Genomic DNA, 17,422 nt, shown 5'->3' with positions numbered 1-17,422 from the left:
CTCGCACGAAGCAATAATTCTGACAACAGTTGATCTAGTTAACACTATCTGAACGCCTGATAGCATTATACATGGTGCAGAATCAACGGAGTTTTCAGGAGTTCACACACGGGCTGAACATGTATTGAAATACATTTGCAAAAATATATAGTGCATAAAAGACAGTTTTTCTTGCAGTTTGTGCCGATATTTTAAAGTATAAAAATAAATCCTTGAATACGTCTGGAATCGGTGAGAAAATGTCACGTTTCTTGAAACATAACCGTGTACCATGAATGCAGTAAAATGGACTTTTTTAACAAGAACACATGCTTATTAAACAAACATAATTCTGATGTATTTAACAATGTAATTTGCAGCATACAAATCTGTTTTTATGCACTAATTAAAATTCGTAAGAAAACTTGTTTTAAAAAGTTATTTGAAATAAAGCACCACTTACCGTCGTGTTAAAATCCATTAAAGTTAAAAGGTTCAACCCCATAAAATCACGTGATCCTTCACGCTGAATATAAACATTCAAATATTCAGACCATGATAGTGCGAAATTCCATCATTAAAAGGAAAAACTATAAGAACACTTTACCAAGAATAACTGAGAAATTGATACGAACATAAGTACAAAAGTTACTTTAGTTCGGTAAAATTTTCTGCAAAAAATATAAAACTTTAACAAATTGACTAAAGTATTATGTGTCTCGCCTCCTGTTGATTTCAAAAGTGTCTTTCTAAATTTATTTTGGAAGACTTCCGTATATTTAATCAAGTAACGAATTTAAGTGCTAATAACGGATATGGGAAGCATGTGTTCACGAATGAGGTTGGAATATTATATACAGCAGTTTCTGACTGCTTTTGATCGGATAAAAAGTATAATAAACACCACGTGCTAATCCAATTTCATAGTTTTAAATAATTGATGGTTTTGAGTTAGGTCAGTGTTTAACGTTGTTAATTTATTGTTCAGACTTTGCTGGTAGATTGCCTTTCTTAAGTTGAAGGAGAGCTATAAAATCAATATTTTTAAGTGCTGCTTAAACAATAACAAACTAAATTTGCGTAGACAACCTGCGGTTCAGTTGGAATAATTGATGCATCATTGTAAACGCTCGTTGGGTCATTGTCGACCTTAAATGGCCCAAACGTTTACCCGGGGGCGACTAGAAGCAGATTCATGTTTTTTTTGCAATGTTATTATAGGGTATTCCTTTATAAAAAATTATTTTAAAGTCAAAATTCTTCTGTTGATCTTTAACTGAATGAGCCTTTAACAATTTTGTTGGGGTGATTGGTTAGAGTACCATGATTTATGGTAGAGTTTATATAAATATTAATAGCAACTATCCTTAACCTCAGTAGAAGCAAGTTTGTCCATATATGACAACTATTTGTTTTAAAAACAATTTAGTATCATGAGAAACTATTTGAAGAGCGCGTTTTAAACAGATATGAATGAAATTACACGTAGTTGATTTAAATATAAATAGTCTTATTTTATTGAATAAACATTGGATACCTGAACCGTCAGTTTGAAAAATCTCTGTTCAAAACATATTTCATCCAATTAAAGTGATACTATGGGCATTTTTCTCTGATGAATTGAGCTGGAAAAAAAATTAACAGGTCAAAAGAGTTAGTTAAAATGTGGTTACTGACCAATTATCGGCAACTCATCTTGCTACCAGTAATTTATAAAAATATATTGATATTCGATATCTTACGTGACTCACCCAATCATCTAAGCCGAAATGATCCGTAAAACAATATTGTGTCTTTGTGTCGTATGAACGAATCTGCACTAAAACGTAATTTAGGTTCACATCGAACATGCATGATCAGTCGTCAAACGAAAGAACGGTTGATATTCAACTGCATTATTTTTCTTTTTCCGGGATATTGTTTTAGTATGTTGATGCTGCATTAACAAATATAAGTGTATATGAAGTGAAAACACCAAAAATAAACAACGGTTGCGATAGACACCTATAAACTGTTAGATGTCCATAATATCACTTTAAAATAGATTAAACATATAGTAGAGTGCACGCGTGCTCTATATATCATATGTTAGCGCAATTGGTCTCGAACCGACCGACGGACATTTTTCACGAATCATGTTTTATATTTCCGTATGAAACCGTTGTGTGCATTGGAAGCGTTTAAAGCACTTTTATTTCATGCACTTAAACCAATGCACAAACAGGAAGTTATCACTTCTTTGTATGCATAACAGAGTTTAATCAATATGAGGTAATCTGAGGTCGTAATAAGGTGTCTTGATAAACTTCCGCAAGCTATGATAACGCTTTCTTAATTATTCAGCAATCGATCGGCGTTGCAAATATTTGCTTTAAAGTCAAGTAAGGGGCGCTGCTAAATAATTGACGTCTTTGAGTATTTTCCGTTAGTTAACATTGTCACAATTGCATGCGATAGCTTTAAAGATGCATGTTTTAATTTAAGACAGATATATCTCGTAAGATGAAATGACCAGTGACATTCTGAAAGAAACCCATATGATGACATCATAGCCCCAGATCCCGCCTGCGCGATCTCGCAGTCTTTTTTGTGAGCTACCCTGTCCGCTATAGAAGCCACGCAATGTTTCGTGGGCTAATTGGCGGACACTTTTGCTCCTGAATAGACATAGACTGCGAATGCTGGTCTGGAGCTACCTTGGTCACATATGGCATAAGAGCCATATTCGCATGTGGCGGCTCAAAACAAGTACCCATTTATGACAGTTAAGTGCTTGTTTATTACCTTATTTTATTATAAAACAAACAGTATAATAAATAAATAGTTTACTAAAATTATAAATGTCTAACCTTTGTATTATGTTTACACAATTTATAAACATATAACGTAGCTATACATCATAGCTGAAGTATAACAAGGTTAATCCCTCACAGGAGATAAGCTAAGTAAATTATAATTCCTTGTAAACGCAATGTTTTCCATTTATTTGTGAAACTATGCGGCTGCATATCAGGCTTTGGGCACTGAGGGAGGACGCAATTTGGGGAACAGATTTTCTGAGGGCCGCCATGGGCAAATACAGTCGCTTGTCTTCCATGATAGAGATACTTAAGAACTGTACGCGGTGCGTTGGCTTTTGTTGTTTATTTTCTAGATACGTGTAGATTTACATCAAAAATATATATCTGCTAGTATATTTTGGCGTATAAACGGAATCGAAAGTGCGCGAGAACGAGAGGTTTATGTGTCTTTCCGTCAGGTACAAACCTACCGGTATCGTATTGGCACCTCTATTTTTTGTTCTGAAGTATTTGTCAGGTTAAAGGGCGTCAATACGTAGACAGGCCGAAAACAGTACGTCTTTTGGTCAATGGGCGGATATTTGTATCTATGTGGCTTGTTATCCTGTTCGCACCATTCAAAACCCAACTGTACGACATAACGATATTGAACACGTCAGCCACCATATATGCTTGAACAAATATGTCGTTGTCCCCGAAGTAATAAACAGCGTTTTAAAAAGTTTTGGACTTATTTCGTCACAAAATAAGTGATACGTAATGTTACAAAATCAGTGACCATTAATGACACTTTGCGAATATAGTTATAAATTAGTGACCGTATTAATTTGGAAACAAGTGTAGTCGTCGGATATTATTTCCTTATTTCGTGCTCAATAAATGTGGTTTAGTTTTTAATGGCGTTGCCATGGTTCCTTAAAGTAGCATTATATCTCATTCAATTGTTGTATGATTACATGATCGTTTGGCTTCGTTAAAAAATCAAACCGGACAAAAATTATATTGACTGAACGTTTACACCGAACGGTTAAAATATTGGACAGTACATTTGGGTCGTGCTTTGTGAAAATGGTGTTAAATGCATGTGCGTAAAAAAGTGTCGACCCAGATTAGCTTGTGCAGTCCGCACAGGCTAATTAGGGACGACACGTTCCGCCTTAACTGGATTTTTGCTAAGAAGAGACTTTTTGTAAACGAAAAATATAATTAATGCGCAAAGTGTTATTCCTGAATAGCCTGTGCGGACCCATAGGCTAATCTGGGACGACACTTATCGCACATGCATTAAACCCCCTTTTCACAGAGCACGGCTCAATATCTTGTTAAAGTACATTCACCATATTCTATTTTCTACATCAAACTCTGTGCACTGTAAATGGCCTTCAAACAACTCGCCTATCGCGCAGTTTCGTCGTGTTTCATTATGTTTGAAGATCTTAGAATGAGTATTGAACTCGTAAAATAACTCTTAAAACAAATGACATTGTCCGTGAAGATTCTTGTTTATGTTGTTCAGAACTTAAATTGTCAGAAGAAAATGTGATGTGTTAATTTAATGTGCCGACTTTAAAAACATATAACTATCCTCTGACATTTCAATTTCTAGCATTTCACGAATCAACCGAGCCACCAAAATTGGAAACGATGTAATATTTCGCACTTTCCTGCACTTTCCTATAGCATACACACTTGTTCACTGTTGTTGTTTTTTCAAATAGGTCAACCTTCAAAAATTGCGATGTCCTTTTGTTTATTAAGATCTTAAAACTATGACTTTCTCTAAGCAATCATCGTAAAACACATAGCATTTCTTTAAAGGGTATATCGTATGGAATTAAATGCAATCTCACAATATTAATAACAATTTGATACTTTTATCTCCATTCCTTGGATTTTTTAAATATCTATAAAATCGCATTACAACGTACAAGTGTCTGTTAATGTTCAACATTTATAATATGGAAATGCATCGGTATTACAATAAAGGCCAATATTATTTTCTGCATGATATATAAAGTTCAGTTAAATGACATTGACTGTTTAAGAAATATATGGACAATATCTAGAGCAGCATTCCGTGCATATATGAAAAAAACGTCTGTACTGCACCGCAAAGCATTCAGTAGTCAAATGTCCGTAACTCAGTAGTCAATAGTGACAAGAGGTGCATTCGACCAATCCGTGATGTTTAGTAAGATATTAAAATATTGTATTCGGTGTATCTGTCTAAGCCAGGTGTTGACTTTTATTGACCTTTATCAACAGCCAATATAGAGCTCATGCAAAGCTACAAAATATCTCAACTATACGTAACCAATTCACAAAATGTCTACTAAATCATCAGAACATGAATAAGTTTATTTAAATATTGACTTTTGTAATGGTCTCTTTGCGGAAGTTCCTGCTTATAAAATCAAGACGGTACAGCGAGTCCAAAATCTACTGCAAGATAACTTATGAGTGATTGCATTAATTAACCGTTTGCCACTTAGATACGTATTTTGACCACTTAGATACGTATTTTTACCACTTAGATACGTATTTTTACCACTTAGATACGTATTTGTACGCTTATGAAGTCCCTTACACAGATAATTTAATTGAAGACCTTTCTTATTAGATTCAAGTTTTAAAGGCTTCATTTCCAGCCCTTAAATACTGATGAGCAGCAAACAGCATAAAACCCGAACATACTGCGAGGTGCTCGCAGGCTGTTCTGGGTTTATGCTGTTTGCACATAGCCATTTTCACTCTGCCTATGCTTGGGAAAGGGTAAAAAACCACGCTAATCTTCCGAACCATGTACACTGACTTCCAGTAAAATCCCTGGCCGTGTTCACAGTCATAGTTGTTTCTGTCGTGGTATCAATGGCAAAGCATCAGGATACCATAGGAAATGTTTGTACCTGGTTTACAGTCATAGTTGTTTCTTTCGTGGTATCAATGGTAAAGCACCAGGATACCATAGGAAATGTTTGTACCTGGACGGTGCAAATTAAGGTCAACAATGAGACCGTTGTCGGTCCAAAATGGTGGGACAATCTACCTAATCATCTTAAGGATTGTCGGTCCAAATCCAATTTTCGATCATGGCTGCAAACGTGTCTGAGTGGACAATTTTACAAACCATGTGTGTGCTGGTCGAAGTATTATTTGGATAAACTACAGTAGTAAATTCAGGTTTGCTTTTAAGCTCTTTAACAGTAATGTATACAATTTACTATTGTATAACTAAATCTTTTTATTTATTTGTGAAGTGCAAAAGAATATGTTATAAAGTTTGCGCTGAATAATTGCTATGTTTTGTATTTGTAGTAGAAATTAACAGATCTTTTATTAACTTGTATTCATGTTCTTTGTATAGCATTGTAGCTTTTAAGTTTAATTCAACATTTATATAACACTCCATAGCGATAAGTTCCATCGATTACAGTAAACATAGAGGGATATTCATTGTAGTTATAAATGTATTCAGATCCCGTCTATACAATTATTGACATTAGCTTTATATATATGTTTATGTATTTTAAAAAAGAATTTGATTTTATTTGTGGTGAATCTATAATAACATTTCATGAACTAATAAAACTTATTTAAAATCTGCCTGTGTTATTATTATTATTAGATTTTCTTAAATACCTGATGGTGAATCAAGATTTAAACTGATGATATATCGGCGTACCGCAATGATTCCATCATTGCTTGTCTTATACTTATACGTCTTTTTTATGGATTTATGTTATCTTTTATTGTAAAGAATTTTTTAACAGTATCTAAGAATGTTTTTTTAGCATTTAATTTTTGTTTCAATCTACATTGAGTATGTAATATGTACATTTACTTTGTAAATGTAATTGCCTTGACTTGGTTGTATAGATTGAAGCTCCCTTTACCGCTGGAACAATGTAGGCTATTCAAAAAGTATAATCACACGTTTACGTAAAGATAATAAGGCCATAAATTGTATTTAAATACCTCAGAACATTATCATGGTCATCTTCCCAAACCAAATGTATAGACTTAAACTGCTGTAATATTGCAACATATCATAATATGAGTTCTCACAATGCACATTGAGTTTTCAGCAAAACTTAATTATTAACGAAACAATATGAATTCGTCTACTTGCGTAAAATGTCTCCGACATTTATTGGCTGCTGATAAAGGTCATTAAAGGTCAAAATCTGGATCAAACAGCAACGCCGAATTAAACATTCAAATATCTTACAAACATTTCAACGTTGGCGCATGCGAACATTGTTATAATTAAATGAACACCTTGATTTTTATTAGCGGATTTGAAGGTTACCAAATCGAGAATACGCGATAAAGACATTAGTTTTAAAAATTGTCAAACAATTCGTATTTGCGCTCTCTCTTTTTGTAGTTCTGACGTATTCTTTTGTTGGAAGCCTTCGAACTCGCGAACACATCAGAGTACTACTGCAGAAAACAGTCAAAAAGTCACCAAGCAAAACACTTCGCCGTGTTTTTTAGATAATTTGTGCTTAAATTGTGATACACTTAACTTTGGATAAATCCAAACAGAAAAAAACACAGGATATGCCGTTGTATTTTTATTAAGCCTCTTAAGGGTTCTTAAACAAAAATACTAACATAAAAATAGCTTATTGTAAATAAGTTGTTTGCATTAATGAAATGAATACAAAACATGCATAGTGTTGGTAGAATAATTTAGTCAAATGATAAAATATAAAACAAATGCCAATATAATAATAACAACATCAAGATTGTTTGGAAGTGAATCGAATAATGCCAAGATTTAGTTACTTCGAAACATTTAAATTTAAGGTTTTATAATAGTTATCAATAATCATCAACATGCATATTGAAAGAACTCAATAAAGTGTCGAATTATTACGACCATTAAAAGATCACCAAAAAAGCTATCTTTAAATATACCATGACAATGCAATGCAAGAAATATATATATAGGATCTGGCACGAGTTGTCATATCATATCGTATTTTATTAAACGAGTTCAGGAATTTTGTAAGTAAGCGAGCCTTTGGCTTTATTTACGCAAACATAATGATAAATCCCGAATGTTGTTTACATTTCGTGACGTCATTTTACGTTGTAACGTCATTTCAGCAAAATAACAAAATGCGACTGGTCAATAAACGTAAACTAAGCCAATGAAAACGCTTAAAAATGTTTTATTACACTTGTGTAATATAAAAAAAATATGTAATGGTTATATTACATGGGAAACAGTGTATGGCATGTGATAAAAAGATGTATCAATGCGTAGATTGAAACATTCAATGTTGAGAGTAAAATTTAGAAACCGCATAAAAGCCGGATCTTAATTTTTCCAATAAGGGAACATGCAAACATTGGCGATAAGTACTTATATTAAGGTTGTAAAAGCGGTGAATGTACGAATTTTTGAAAGACTTTATAAATATTTAGGAAAAAAAAATATCGTAATTTTCCGTAAAAAAACGTAGAACTCAATCTGACAAAAGGTTCATTAGACTTAACTACAATTTCGAAATCATTCGACTGTTGATGTCGGTATTTAATGCTTTGATAAATAAATACTTTATATAATGTATAAATCTCTAAATAAAAATAAAAATAAATAAATATGAAAATATGCTAGTCTAAATAATATATTAAAACTCTATAACGAAAACACGTACAGATAATACATTAGTTCTCTATGCAAAATATGTAACTAATTAGTCATTTTACAAGTTGGGCGGATTAAAAATTTGTTAAATGACAATAATATATATAAAAAATATAAATATATATAAACACACACCACAAGTGCAAATAAATAAATAGAAGAACTAGGCACACACTATATAAACGTAAAGTGTTGAGTAACTGTATTAATACTTTTTTATAAAATGTACTGAACATAAAGCGGGTATAGGGTCTGAATATAATATTATTTATCAAATAAAATAAAATCAAAATAGTGCGTTCATTTTTCAAACAAGATGGAATGATAATATGAAAATACTTTTGAAATATAGTACAGTAAATAAAATAATAACAAATAACATTTTCAAGACGAAAACATAAACAAACTTAAACTAAACACTTGGCGCATATAGATTTCAAAATGGAAGATATAATATACGGCCAGAATAAAATGTAAAATGGTAGGAACACATTAAGCAAAAAGTAACAAGAACATGTAAACTAATGTAAAGTTAAAATACATGTAGATTGAACACAAAATGGACATCGAACTCAGAGACAGCAAAATGCACTCGTAACTCGAATTACATTTAAATTATTACATCAGCGCATGCGCACTTTACAGCATCAAGAGTCGTTGCAGATGTCTTAAAGAAGCATCGATCTTTACTGTATTATTATCATCAAACTGCAGATTTACCGGACCTTCAAGGAGCAGACTCGGGTGTTTTTTCGGTAGCTGAGTAGTAACGGCTGTCTCCCCGCTTCCCAGTAGGTGCACGGGTATCACCCTCGGGCACGTTTTTCTCGTGGCGGCCCAGGCTGACCTCGTTTTCAATGAATTAATAACAACCAGAGGAAGATTGTGCCAAGTGTGGTTGTTCTCTTTCTCCTTTAAGACACAAGTATCGGCCATATTTACTGTAGAAACATCAACGGTTTTTGAAGAATTATCATCAGAGTCTTTACGGAAGCTGGGCGTAATGCATTCCGGTTTGCAGCACAACTTTTCAAATTGCGGAGATATGACCATAACAATGCAGCTATACATGTCGACAATACTTTCACCGAAGTCGATCCAGTTGATCATGAGTTCTTTTGACGGCTCCTGGTCGATACGTTCCGCTTGTATACCGCGGCAAGTAAGATGTGATTCGAGCGAGGTTATCCGGCCCAGGAGACGTGGAGAGTCGTTGGAAAAGAGGATGGCCACCTTACTGCGTCTGGGCGCATTCTTAGAGTTGCTTGCATGATCTTTAAATCAAAACAAAGGAATTTTTGCAATTACATTTCTACTTGTATAGCGTACAATTCTATAACACACAATGCTCGCGTAATATTTTCGTACAAGTACATATGGAATAGCTCTACATCACTAACTTAAAACTGAGCGGTTAGAATGTTTTGTTACAAATATGTTACTACGTAATACAAAAATCTCCGTTAAAAAAATGTTATGGTGCACATGTTAGGGTTCACAAGAACCAGGTCCATGCTGACGAGCTATATATATATGTCTCCTTGATTTAAGAATATGTCATCAGCACGGACGAGTGTAAGCGACTGCAAGTTAAAAAATAACTTAAAATCTTGAAAATAATGTTAAATATGATGAGTAATTCTACCGCAATTTTTATGGTGTTTGTTTAATCAAATATTCTTTAATAATTTTTAAAATAGGTTATGTTAATTAAAAAGGTTCTTTAAATAAATGTCAAACGATTGGAACTGGGATGAATGATGTTTATACACATGTTGAACTGTACATGTACTTACTTTTAGTAGAGAGTCTTTTATACGCAAGTCTTCTACAACTAGCGGACTGTCTTGTGAATGCTGTAAAAATGAATCCGGTGAAGACATTGTATAAGCCGGTATTAAATTACTATCAATACAAACGTGCAAGTTAAGACCGATTGCTAATTGAACAGAGATTTAATCGGCAATTTAGTAATGTAACACCATCCCTACTCTATGATCTTCAAACACGCTTCTACACTGTATTTGTATTGGAAAACCATGCATTTACACAACATATAACAGCTTTAAACTTGAAAACAGTAATTACCCAGTCAGGTACATACATATTATTTCTTATACCTACCTTTTGCAATTTTTATGATAGCGGCCACTTCAAGAATAGCGGCAACCCCGATTGCCAACGAAATAAGAGATACCCTCAATATCTGGATGCCATCTGTCTTGTCACCTTTTGTGTGTGTACCCTGTGTATCCGGTTGGGGATCAGGGGTGTAGATGATTTTAGAGTTCTCGGACCTGACTGCATCGGCCTTTCGCAGACCGCATGAAGTGACAGGTGTTAACGGCTGCCCGCAGTCGGGAACCAGCTAAACAATAATCAGCCTGATATTGACAATGTTGAAAGGCGTTAAAATGCTTATTTCAGCGTGTACTGTTTTTAAGAGTGCATTTGAAAAACAATGCGTATATGGAAAAACCTGCTGCGAAACGACCGTCATCTCTACCTTTGACTCAAATTGTACGTATTTTTAACTGTATGATATACAAATATTGAAAAACTCGAAACGATGCAATAGACGTACCCGACCAGAGTAATGATCATTCGGCAAGTCTTCAAACTGTACTTGTAGTGACGTCTGTAAACAGAAAACATAGGTTGCGGATGATAGTGTCATTAACATTAAATTGAGCTAATGCACTTGTTTACAGATACTGCACAGTTGATATTGGGCGAAAAACATGTTTTTCCTAAATTAATGTCTTTGAGAAATCAAACCATATCACTGGACGCATAACGTAATTGATTAATTCGCCAGCACAAGAGTATAAAACCGATCCCCCTAAAATGAAAGTGAAAATACCCTGAAACAGCTGGGGATTTTTATAAAGGAGCAACAATGTCTAAAAATATTAAATATGTGTTAAAATTTTATGAAAAAGCCTCAATTTTAACAGATGTATCTACCTTGTCTTTAGTAGGGTGATATGTGAGCTCTTTTACGAACACGGAATCATTGTTGACAACCTGGACAGTTACTTTTGGTGGGAACATCTGCCCACGTTTTAGCCATATATTGACGACCAGGGTTGAGCTATTTTCGCCATTCGTCACGATTATCGTGTACTTCGTGCTGCAGATACACGAGTCTATCCAGGAGATAGTGTTGGCTGTAACGTTAGGATAATAACCTGGAACAGAAAGACAACTTTGAGTAAGCGTAACATAGGAAACAGACACTGTTTGGTGTGCTTTTGGTGTTAACGTTTAATAATTATAATTATTTGTTTGAATTTAACGTAGCCAAAGAAGCGTGTAATCATAAATAACGGAATAAGGACATTATTTGGCGACCATAAATACAATATAAAATATCTCTTTCCTCCAGCGTTCACTTGGTCACCACGATATTAAGAAAAAAGTTCAACTGTAATTTTCGAGGCTACAAAGGAATCCTCTAAAACTGATTTGCAAATGAATATTGTGATTATAACGCTATAGTTGAAAAGGCTTATTAATGGTCACGCATTATTTAACGTTATGTAACATTAATTTTGAGTCGATAATTGAAGAATTCGTCTTTTTATTAGGATAAGTTAGTGTGTCGTTTGAATAGATATCGTTGCAGGAAATTAAAATGATCCGTAAAACTAAATTTAGATTCACATTGTACATGCATGATATACATGCTGGCAAATTCGACTATACAGACACTTTCGATTTCAGACAAATGCTGGGTCAACTTTTAAGAAATAACACGATACACAACACGCATGACCCAGTTGACAGTGATCATGTATTCTTTATGAATGAAATCTCCAGTTGTAAAGACACACCTCCGCATTGGACCAATGAAATCACTCGTATGTTTAAAATGTCAGTTAGTTGAAATGTATGTAAACAAAGGTTTCAAACGGCGCTGGACAGTTAGTCTTGATGCAGAATGTTACGACAAGAACGGTAATAATGTTTTTTCATACGTTTTATTGAATTATGGTATCGAACTACATGAACTTTATAGGGAAGTTGCCCTTTACTCCGTGAAGATTTCAGTCTTAAAGACAGCATGATCACTGTCAACTGGGTCATGCGTGTTGTGTATCGTGTTATTTCTTAAAAGTTGACCCAGCATTTGTAAAAATATTGCAAGACATATACATTTCCAGAAAGGAAATTCATTTCTGCGTTGAATAAGACCAAAATCGTGAAAATCGCTGCAAAATTGATAAAGATATGGCTGTTCAAAGCGATGCACCCCGTTTTGGGCTGATTTTGAGTTGCATACCTTGTTATATATATATTTGATAGTGAAATATTTTTTTTCAGAAAAGTTAATTTTTCGTTATAATATGATTATTTATCATTCAAAATGATGTTTTCACTAATTAATATCATAGCCACACGCTAACCACCTGTGGTCCGCACATGCTAATCAGGGACGTCACTATCCGCTTGTATGATATTTTCGTTTAAAGAAAGACTCTTCTTAGCAAAAGTATAGTTTAGACGTAAAGTGTCGTTCCTGATTAGCCTGTGCAGAGGCTAATCTGGAACGACACTTTACGCACATGCATTAAACTCCCTTTTCAAAGAGCACGTATTATTCTGTCGTGAAGTGGGTTTTTTATACCCTTCAACTCATCATAGCGCACAAACGTCGTAAGACAAATAAACAACAAAAGGTAACGCATCGCTAACCGTTCTTAAAGTTCTCTGTCTTGGAATACGAGCGACTGTATTTTCCCACAGCGGCCCTCAGAAAATCGGTTCCCCAAATTGCGTCCCCTCCCAGTGTCCAAAGCATTACTTCGAGCCGCACGGTTCCATTGATAAGTGGTAGACACGTGAACCGAATATGTTGATACTGAAAACAGAGTAAAGATTGATGCCATTTTGCTAGGGTAATTAGGTGAAGGTTTCTCGATGTATAAAATAGTTTTTTAAATGTTTAAATTCATGTCCTGTAATGCTTAGATAACCGACTAAAATCAAATGTATAACGTTGCTCTTAAATGTCTTCATCTCATATATAACTTGAGGAACTGGCACTGAAGTTTTTATTGATGAATCAGATTCAATACCTGTAGATCGAATATCATTCTCGTTTTAATAAGTTTGAAAAAAGGTTAAATACATGAACACATGAATTATACCAGTAGAAGATAAATCTTCATCTTAAATACAAGGTATTTCATGTTTGATATCTTGCCAATTTCTAAACAGTTCAATACAGATTCAAATCACACGACCAACATTCCTAAACATACTATATATTTCACGGCAATACCGCTACTGGTAGTACGGCCTTACTTGCATCTTCCTTGATGAGTTTGTGACGTTGATCAGGATATGGCTCGTGTCTTGCTCATAAACATCATCAGTACCTTTATTGAGTCGTATCACTTGATTTACTTTCAGCAAGATATACTGAAGCGCATAGGTACCTGTTCATAAAAAAAAACGCAAGATAATTTTTGGTCGGATATCCTATGTAACATTATTTAATTTTATTATAATGTACGGTTGTGGTAGTAAATTAGATTGTAATTAATTCATAGGAGTGAGAAGGCGCAGGCATTTTAGTATATTAAAACACTGTCAACCAATTGACTTTAATGTTAAAAGTATTTGTATAATAAAGTTCACAATTTTATTGTACCGTCCTGAATAAAAAACGTTTTGTTTTATGGGTTTGTGAGTATACAGCAAACTATACGAAGAAAAGCCGTTGTTCAAACACACAATAACTTTTTTGTGATTTTTTTAGATTAATATTTAAACATGGATCAGCACTAGTATTACTAGTATTTAGTATAACGCTAAAGATTTGTTCGGTAAAGGGTAGCACCAAACACCACAAATAGCCTCTTGAAACACTGCGTGACGTACCAAAGCTTATTTTTGAGCCTGTCTCTGTAACTAACGGGCTATATGCATGTGCGTAGAGTGCCGTTCAAGGTTAGCCTGTGCAGTCTGCAAAGGCTAATCTTGGGCGACACTTTCCGCTGAGAAGAGACATCCTTTAAACGTTCCATAAATGCGGAACGTTTCGTTTGTGATATGGGGTTGTTTACGTTCACGCATTAAGTCCGGTTTTTCCAGAACGCGTCTCATTTTTAATAAAGACGCGTCTTCAAACAATCATGTCAATCAGACATAAAACGTTTACAATAATGGTTGAATATAACAATTATGAATAACAATTATAAGAGACTGCGTATGCATATTAGCCTCATTTACACATCCAACTTATTAAATTTATCAACAGAAAGCCGAAATACGCTTACAACTGTATTACAGACATAATACAATACAGCTGTGTACAGCCTACCGTGCGGGTCATGCTAAACTTTCTATAGAATCTGAGACATGTAGTTGTTCCAAAACACATATAATAAAATGCAGTTATACTTAACACAGCCGAGAAGGTTGTTGGCCTGCAGTTAAAATGTATAGACATATACTGACTTACTCTTCATGCGCCAGAACAGAGAGGCGTCAGTTATGTTGAAGTTGACCTCCAGCGGGGCCTCCGGAAGAATAGTGTTACCCGGGGCAGCTTCTTCGAACGTCACTAAAAATGTGTTTAAGTTAGGAATAATCAGGAGATATTCTTGTTAACTTTCGGAAGTCAAGATACATTTTGGTAAATAGAAAACATTGTGTTAACAAAGGTGTACAGTCATCTCACGCGAGTTATTGAGTTTGTTTACTTCAGTTATAATGTATAAGGACGTTATTGTTTATCACGTGTGTGTTCGTAATAAAAACGTTGATTATTTTATAGTTAATATTACATTTTAATACAAATAACTGTTTGTTTTATAACAAATTACGTATGTTATGACAAAATACTATTTTGTATAAAACATAGCATTTTACTTTCAAAAAAAGCGCTTTGCAACTGAGTCGCGTTATGCGAAATTGGGTCTTACGCCACATGCTGCGCAGTCTGACAAGGAGATACCCTGTCAACTTATGAGCCTACAGCATATTACTCGACTTTTCATAGCGGCCAGGGTAGCACCTTTCATGACTGCGCGAATGCGCAGGCTGGATCTTGAGCGTCGCTAGCAGCGTATGGATGTCGCGGATCAGTTCATCTTATGGGCAATATCGAGAGTTAATCTAATTATGGGAAGTCCATGAATGAATGGATGGTATTACACTGATACTCACGGGTATTGAAAAAAGTACACGCAGCATCCTCGAAAACAGCGTAGTCCTGAAACCGAAATTATGTTAAATGAGCTCGTAATTAATATGGTTATTATCGAAAACTGTGTTCTTGTTACTAAGATACAGATATTACAACAATTTTAAGCAGTAAGAGCATTAATCATTATTTCATGTAAATTAATGATTGCATCTAACAAAATAGACTGGTGTAAATATAGTAAGTAGACTTGATGAAATATCTGCAAAACACTAACAAAAAAACTTTCATTCTTGAGGACAAATGTAATTGTGTGCGATTGTGATCTTATTTATCCATAGCGGTAAAACAAGATATAAGGTTATATGCACCATTTTAATGAAGTTGATCTCAAAGCAATAACAGGTAGGAATACATTTTCTTTAAGAAAAAAAATGTATATTAGAGGATACGGAAGCATGCAATGTATATCTTAAATACTATTAACAAGTGACATAGCAAGTAATTGAGGTTTAGATTATAGTTTCATTCAAGAAGACTGCTGCACAAATATTAATGCAACTGGTATTATTTCAATTTATTTAAGTAGTAACATTACTTATTTGCGAGCTTAAGTGTACAATTTAAACCAACCAGCAGCATAAAAAGGTTCGGCTAATTGTACCGTGCAGCTGCTTGATAGCAGTGTCATAAATATGAGCCGCGCTCTGTGAAAAGGGGGTTTAATGCATGTGCGTAAAGTGTCGTCCTTGATAAGTCTGTGCAGTCCGCACAGGCTAATCAGGGATAACACTTTACGACTAAACTGGATTTTTGCTAAGAAGAGACTTTCTTTTAACGAAACATATCATAAAAGCGGAAAATGTCGGCCCTGATGAGCCTGTGCGGACTGCACATGCTAATCTGGGACGATACTTTTGGCACGTGCATCAAACCACCTTTTCACAGAGCACCGTCATATGTATTCTATTTATGTAAGTAGGTACATCAATATTAAATTTAGAACCAGCATACACAGTTCTGCAAAAAGTAGCACCAACATCCCAGAAGTAAGAGCAAGAAGTACAAAAACGTTAAATTCACACATATTTATGATAAGAAGTAGAATAGACATTTAGGGAAGTACAAATTTAGCGAAGACATTTATAAACGTTTGGTTATACATCCTCCAGTACACGGACAAAACATGGAATAACCTAAGAAATTTATATATGATAACACATTTTATGTACTACTCACATTATTCTTTAAACACCCTTCAAACGTTTTCGCTCCAGTATGTATCCCGTAGTTCTCCTGCAAAATAGAATCGAACGAAAAAACAAAATATGGAAACGATGCCGCAATTAAAACTTTCCAAATTATGACATGCATCTTAAACGCTATCTCAAGCAATTCTGATCATTTGAACAAACGGAAAATAATCAAAATACGGAAATTATTTAACACGGCCCCTTACCTGATTTTGATTTATTCAGTTATTTTTTGCCACGCCGATCGATTGCTGAATAATTTAGAAAGCGTTACCATAGAAGCAAACATTGCGGAAGTTTATTAAGACACTTAAATGGGATTTTACCTCCGGTGTCAAAAAATTATTAAAAGGGTTTATAAATCTCCGGTATGCATAAAAAGAAGTGATTACTTCCTATTTGCGCATTGGTTTAATAGCCTCATGTGTATGTAAGATATGGATTTGTTTCCCGTTCTATAAATCAAGTCTAGTGCACACAGCGGTTTCGTACGGAAAAAAAAACAAACATTTTTTTGCAAAATGTCCGTCCGTCGATCTGTTCGCAGAATATTTCGCTGACGTATTCTATATAG

General features: G+C 34.4%; 1 protein-coding gene across 2 annotated transcripts; it reads right to left on the bottom strand.

Moving 5' to 3' along the window:
• Nucleotides 1–7,344: 7,344 nt before the first annotated feature.
• Nucleotides 7,345–17,163, bottom strand: LOC127857657 (uncharacterized). 2 transcript variants are annotated; one of them, XM_052394252.1, is made up of 11 exons: nucleotides 17,055–17,163; nucleotides 16,835–16,891; nucleotides 15,619–15,664; nucleotides 14,912–15,013; nucleotides 13,750–13,883; nucleotides 13,138–13,303; nucleotides 11,407–11,630; nucleotides 11,024–11,077; nucleotides 10,564–10,807; nucleotides 10,236–10,295; nucleotides 7,345–9,713 (listed from the first exon to the last, which is right to left on the bottom strand). In XM_052394252.1, exons 4-11 carry the CDS (start codon nucleotides 14,916–14,918, stop codon nucleotides 9,079–9,081), a joined length of 1,524 nt encoding a protein of 507 aa, XP_052250212.1. In that variant the 5' UTR covers nucleotides 14,919–15,013; nucleotides 15,619–15,664; nucleotides 16,835–16,891; nucleotides 17,055–17,163; the 3' UTR covers nucleotides 7,345–9,078. The 2 variants fall into 2 exon arrangements, with proteins under 2 accessions (XP_052250212.1, XP_052250202.1); XM_052394242.1 differs by lacking the exon at nucleotides 17,055–17,163 and having other exon boundaries at nucleotides 16,835–16,985.
• Nucleotides 17,164–17,422: the final 259 nt, after the last annotated feature.

The sequence above is a fragment of the Dreissena polymorpha genome, chromosome 1, assembly GCF_020536995.1.
Source record: "Dreissena polymorpha isolate Duluth1 chromosome 1, UMN_Dpol_1.0, whole genome shotgun sequence".
Taxonomy (NCBI): Eukaryota; Metazoa; Mollusca; class Bivalvia; order Myida; family Dreissenidae; genus Dreissena; species Dreissena polymorpha.
Note: the sequence above shows the minus strand (reverse complement) of the source record. Positions and strands in the feature narration are given on the sequence as shown.

Coding starts and splice junctions, on each gene's coding strand:
- LOC127857657 (XM_052394242.1), bottom strand. CDS start 16,969: ATGCATGTCATAATTTGGAAAGTTTTAATTGCGGCATCGTTTCCATAT. Junction 11,078..11,406: donor ATCACCCTACTAAAGACAAG/GTAGATACATCT, acceptor TTCTGTTTACAG/ACGTCACTACAAGTACAGTT. Junction 9,714..10,235: donor TAAAAGACTCTCTACTAAAA/GTAAGTACATGT, acceptor TTTGATTTAAAG/ATCATGCAAGCAACTCTAAG.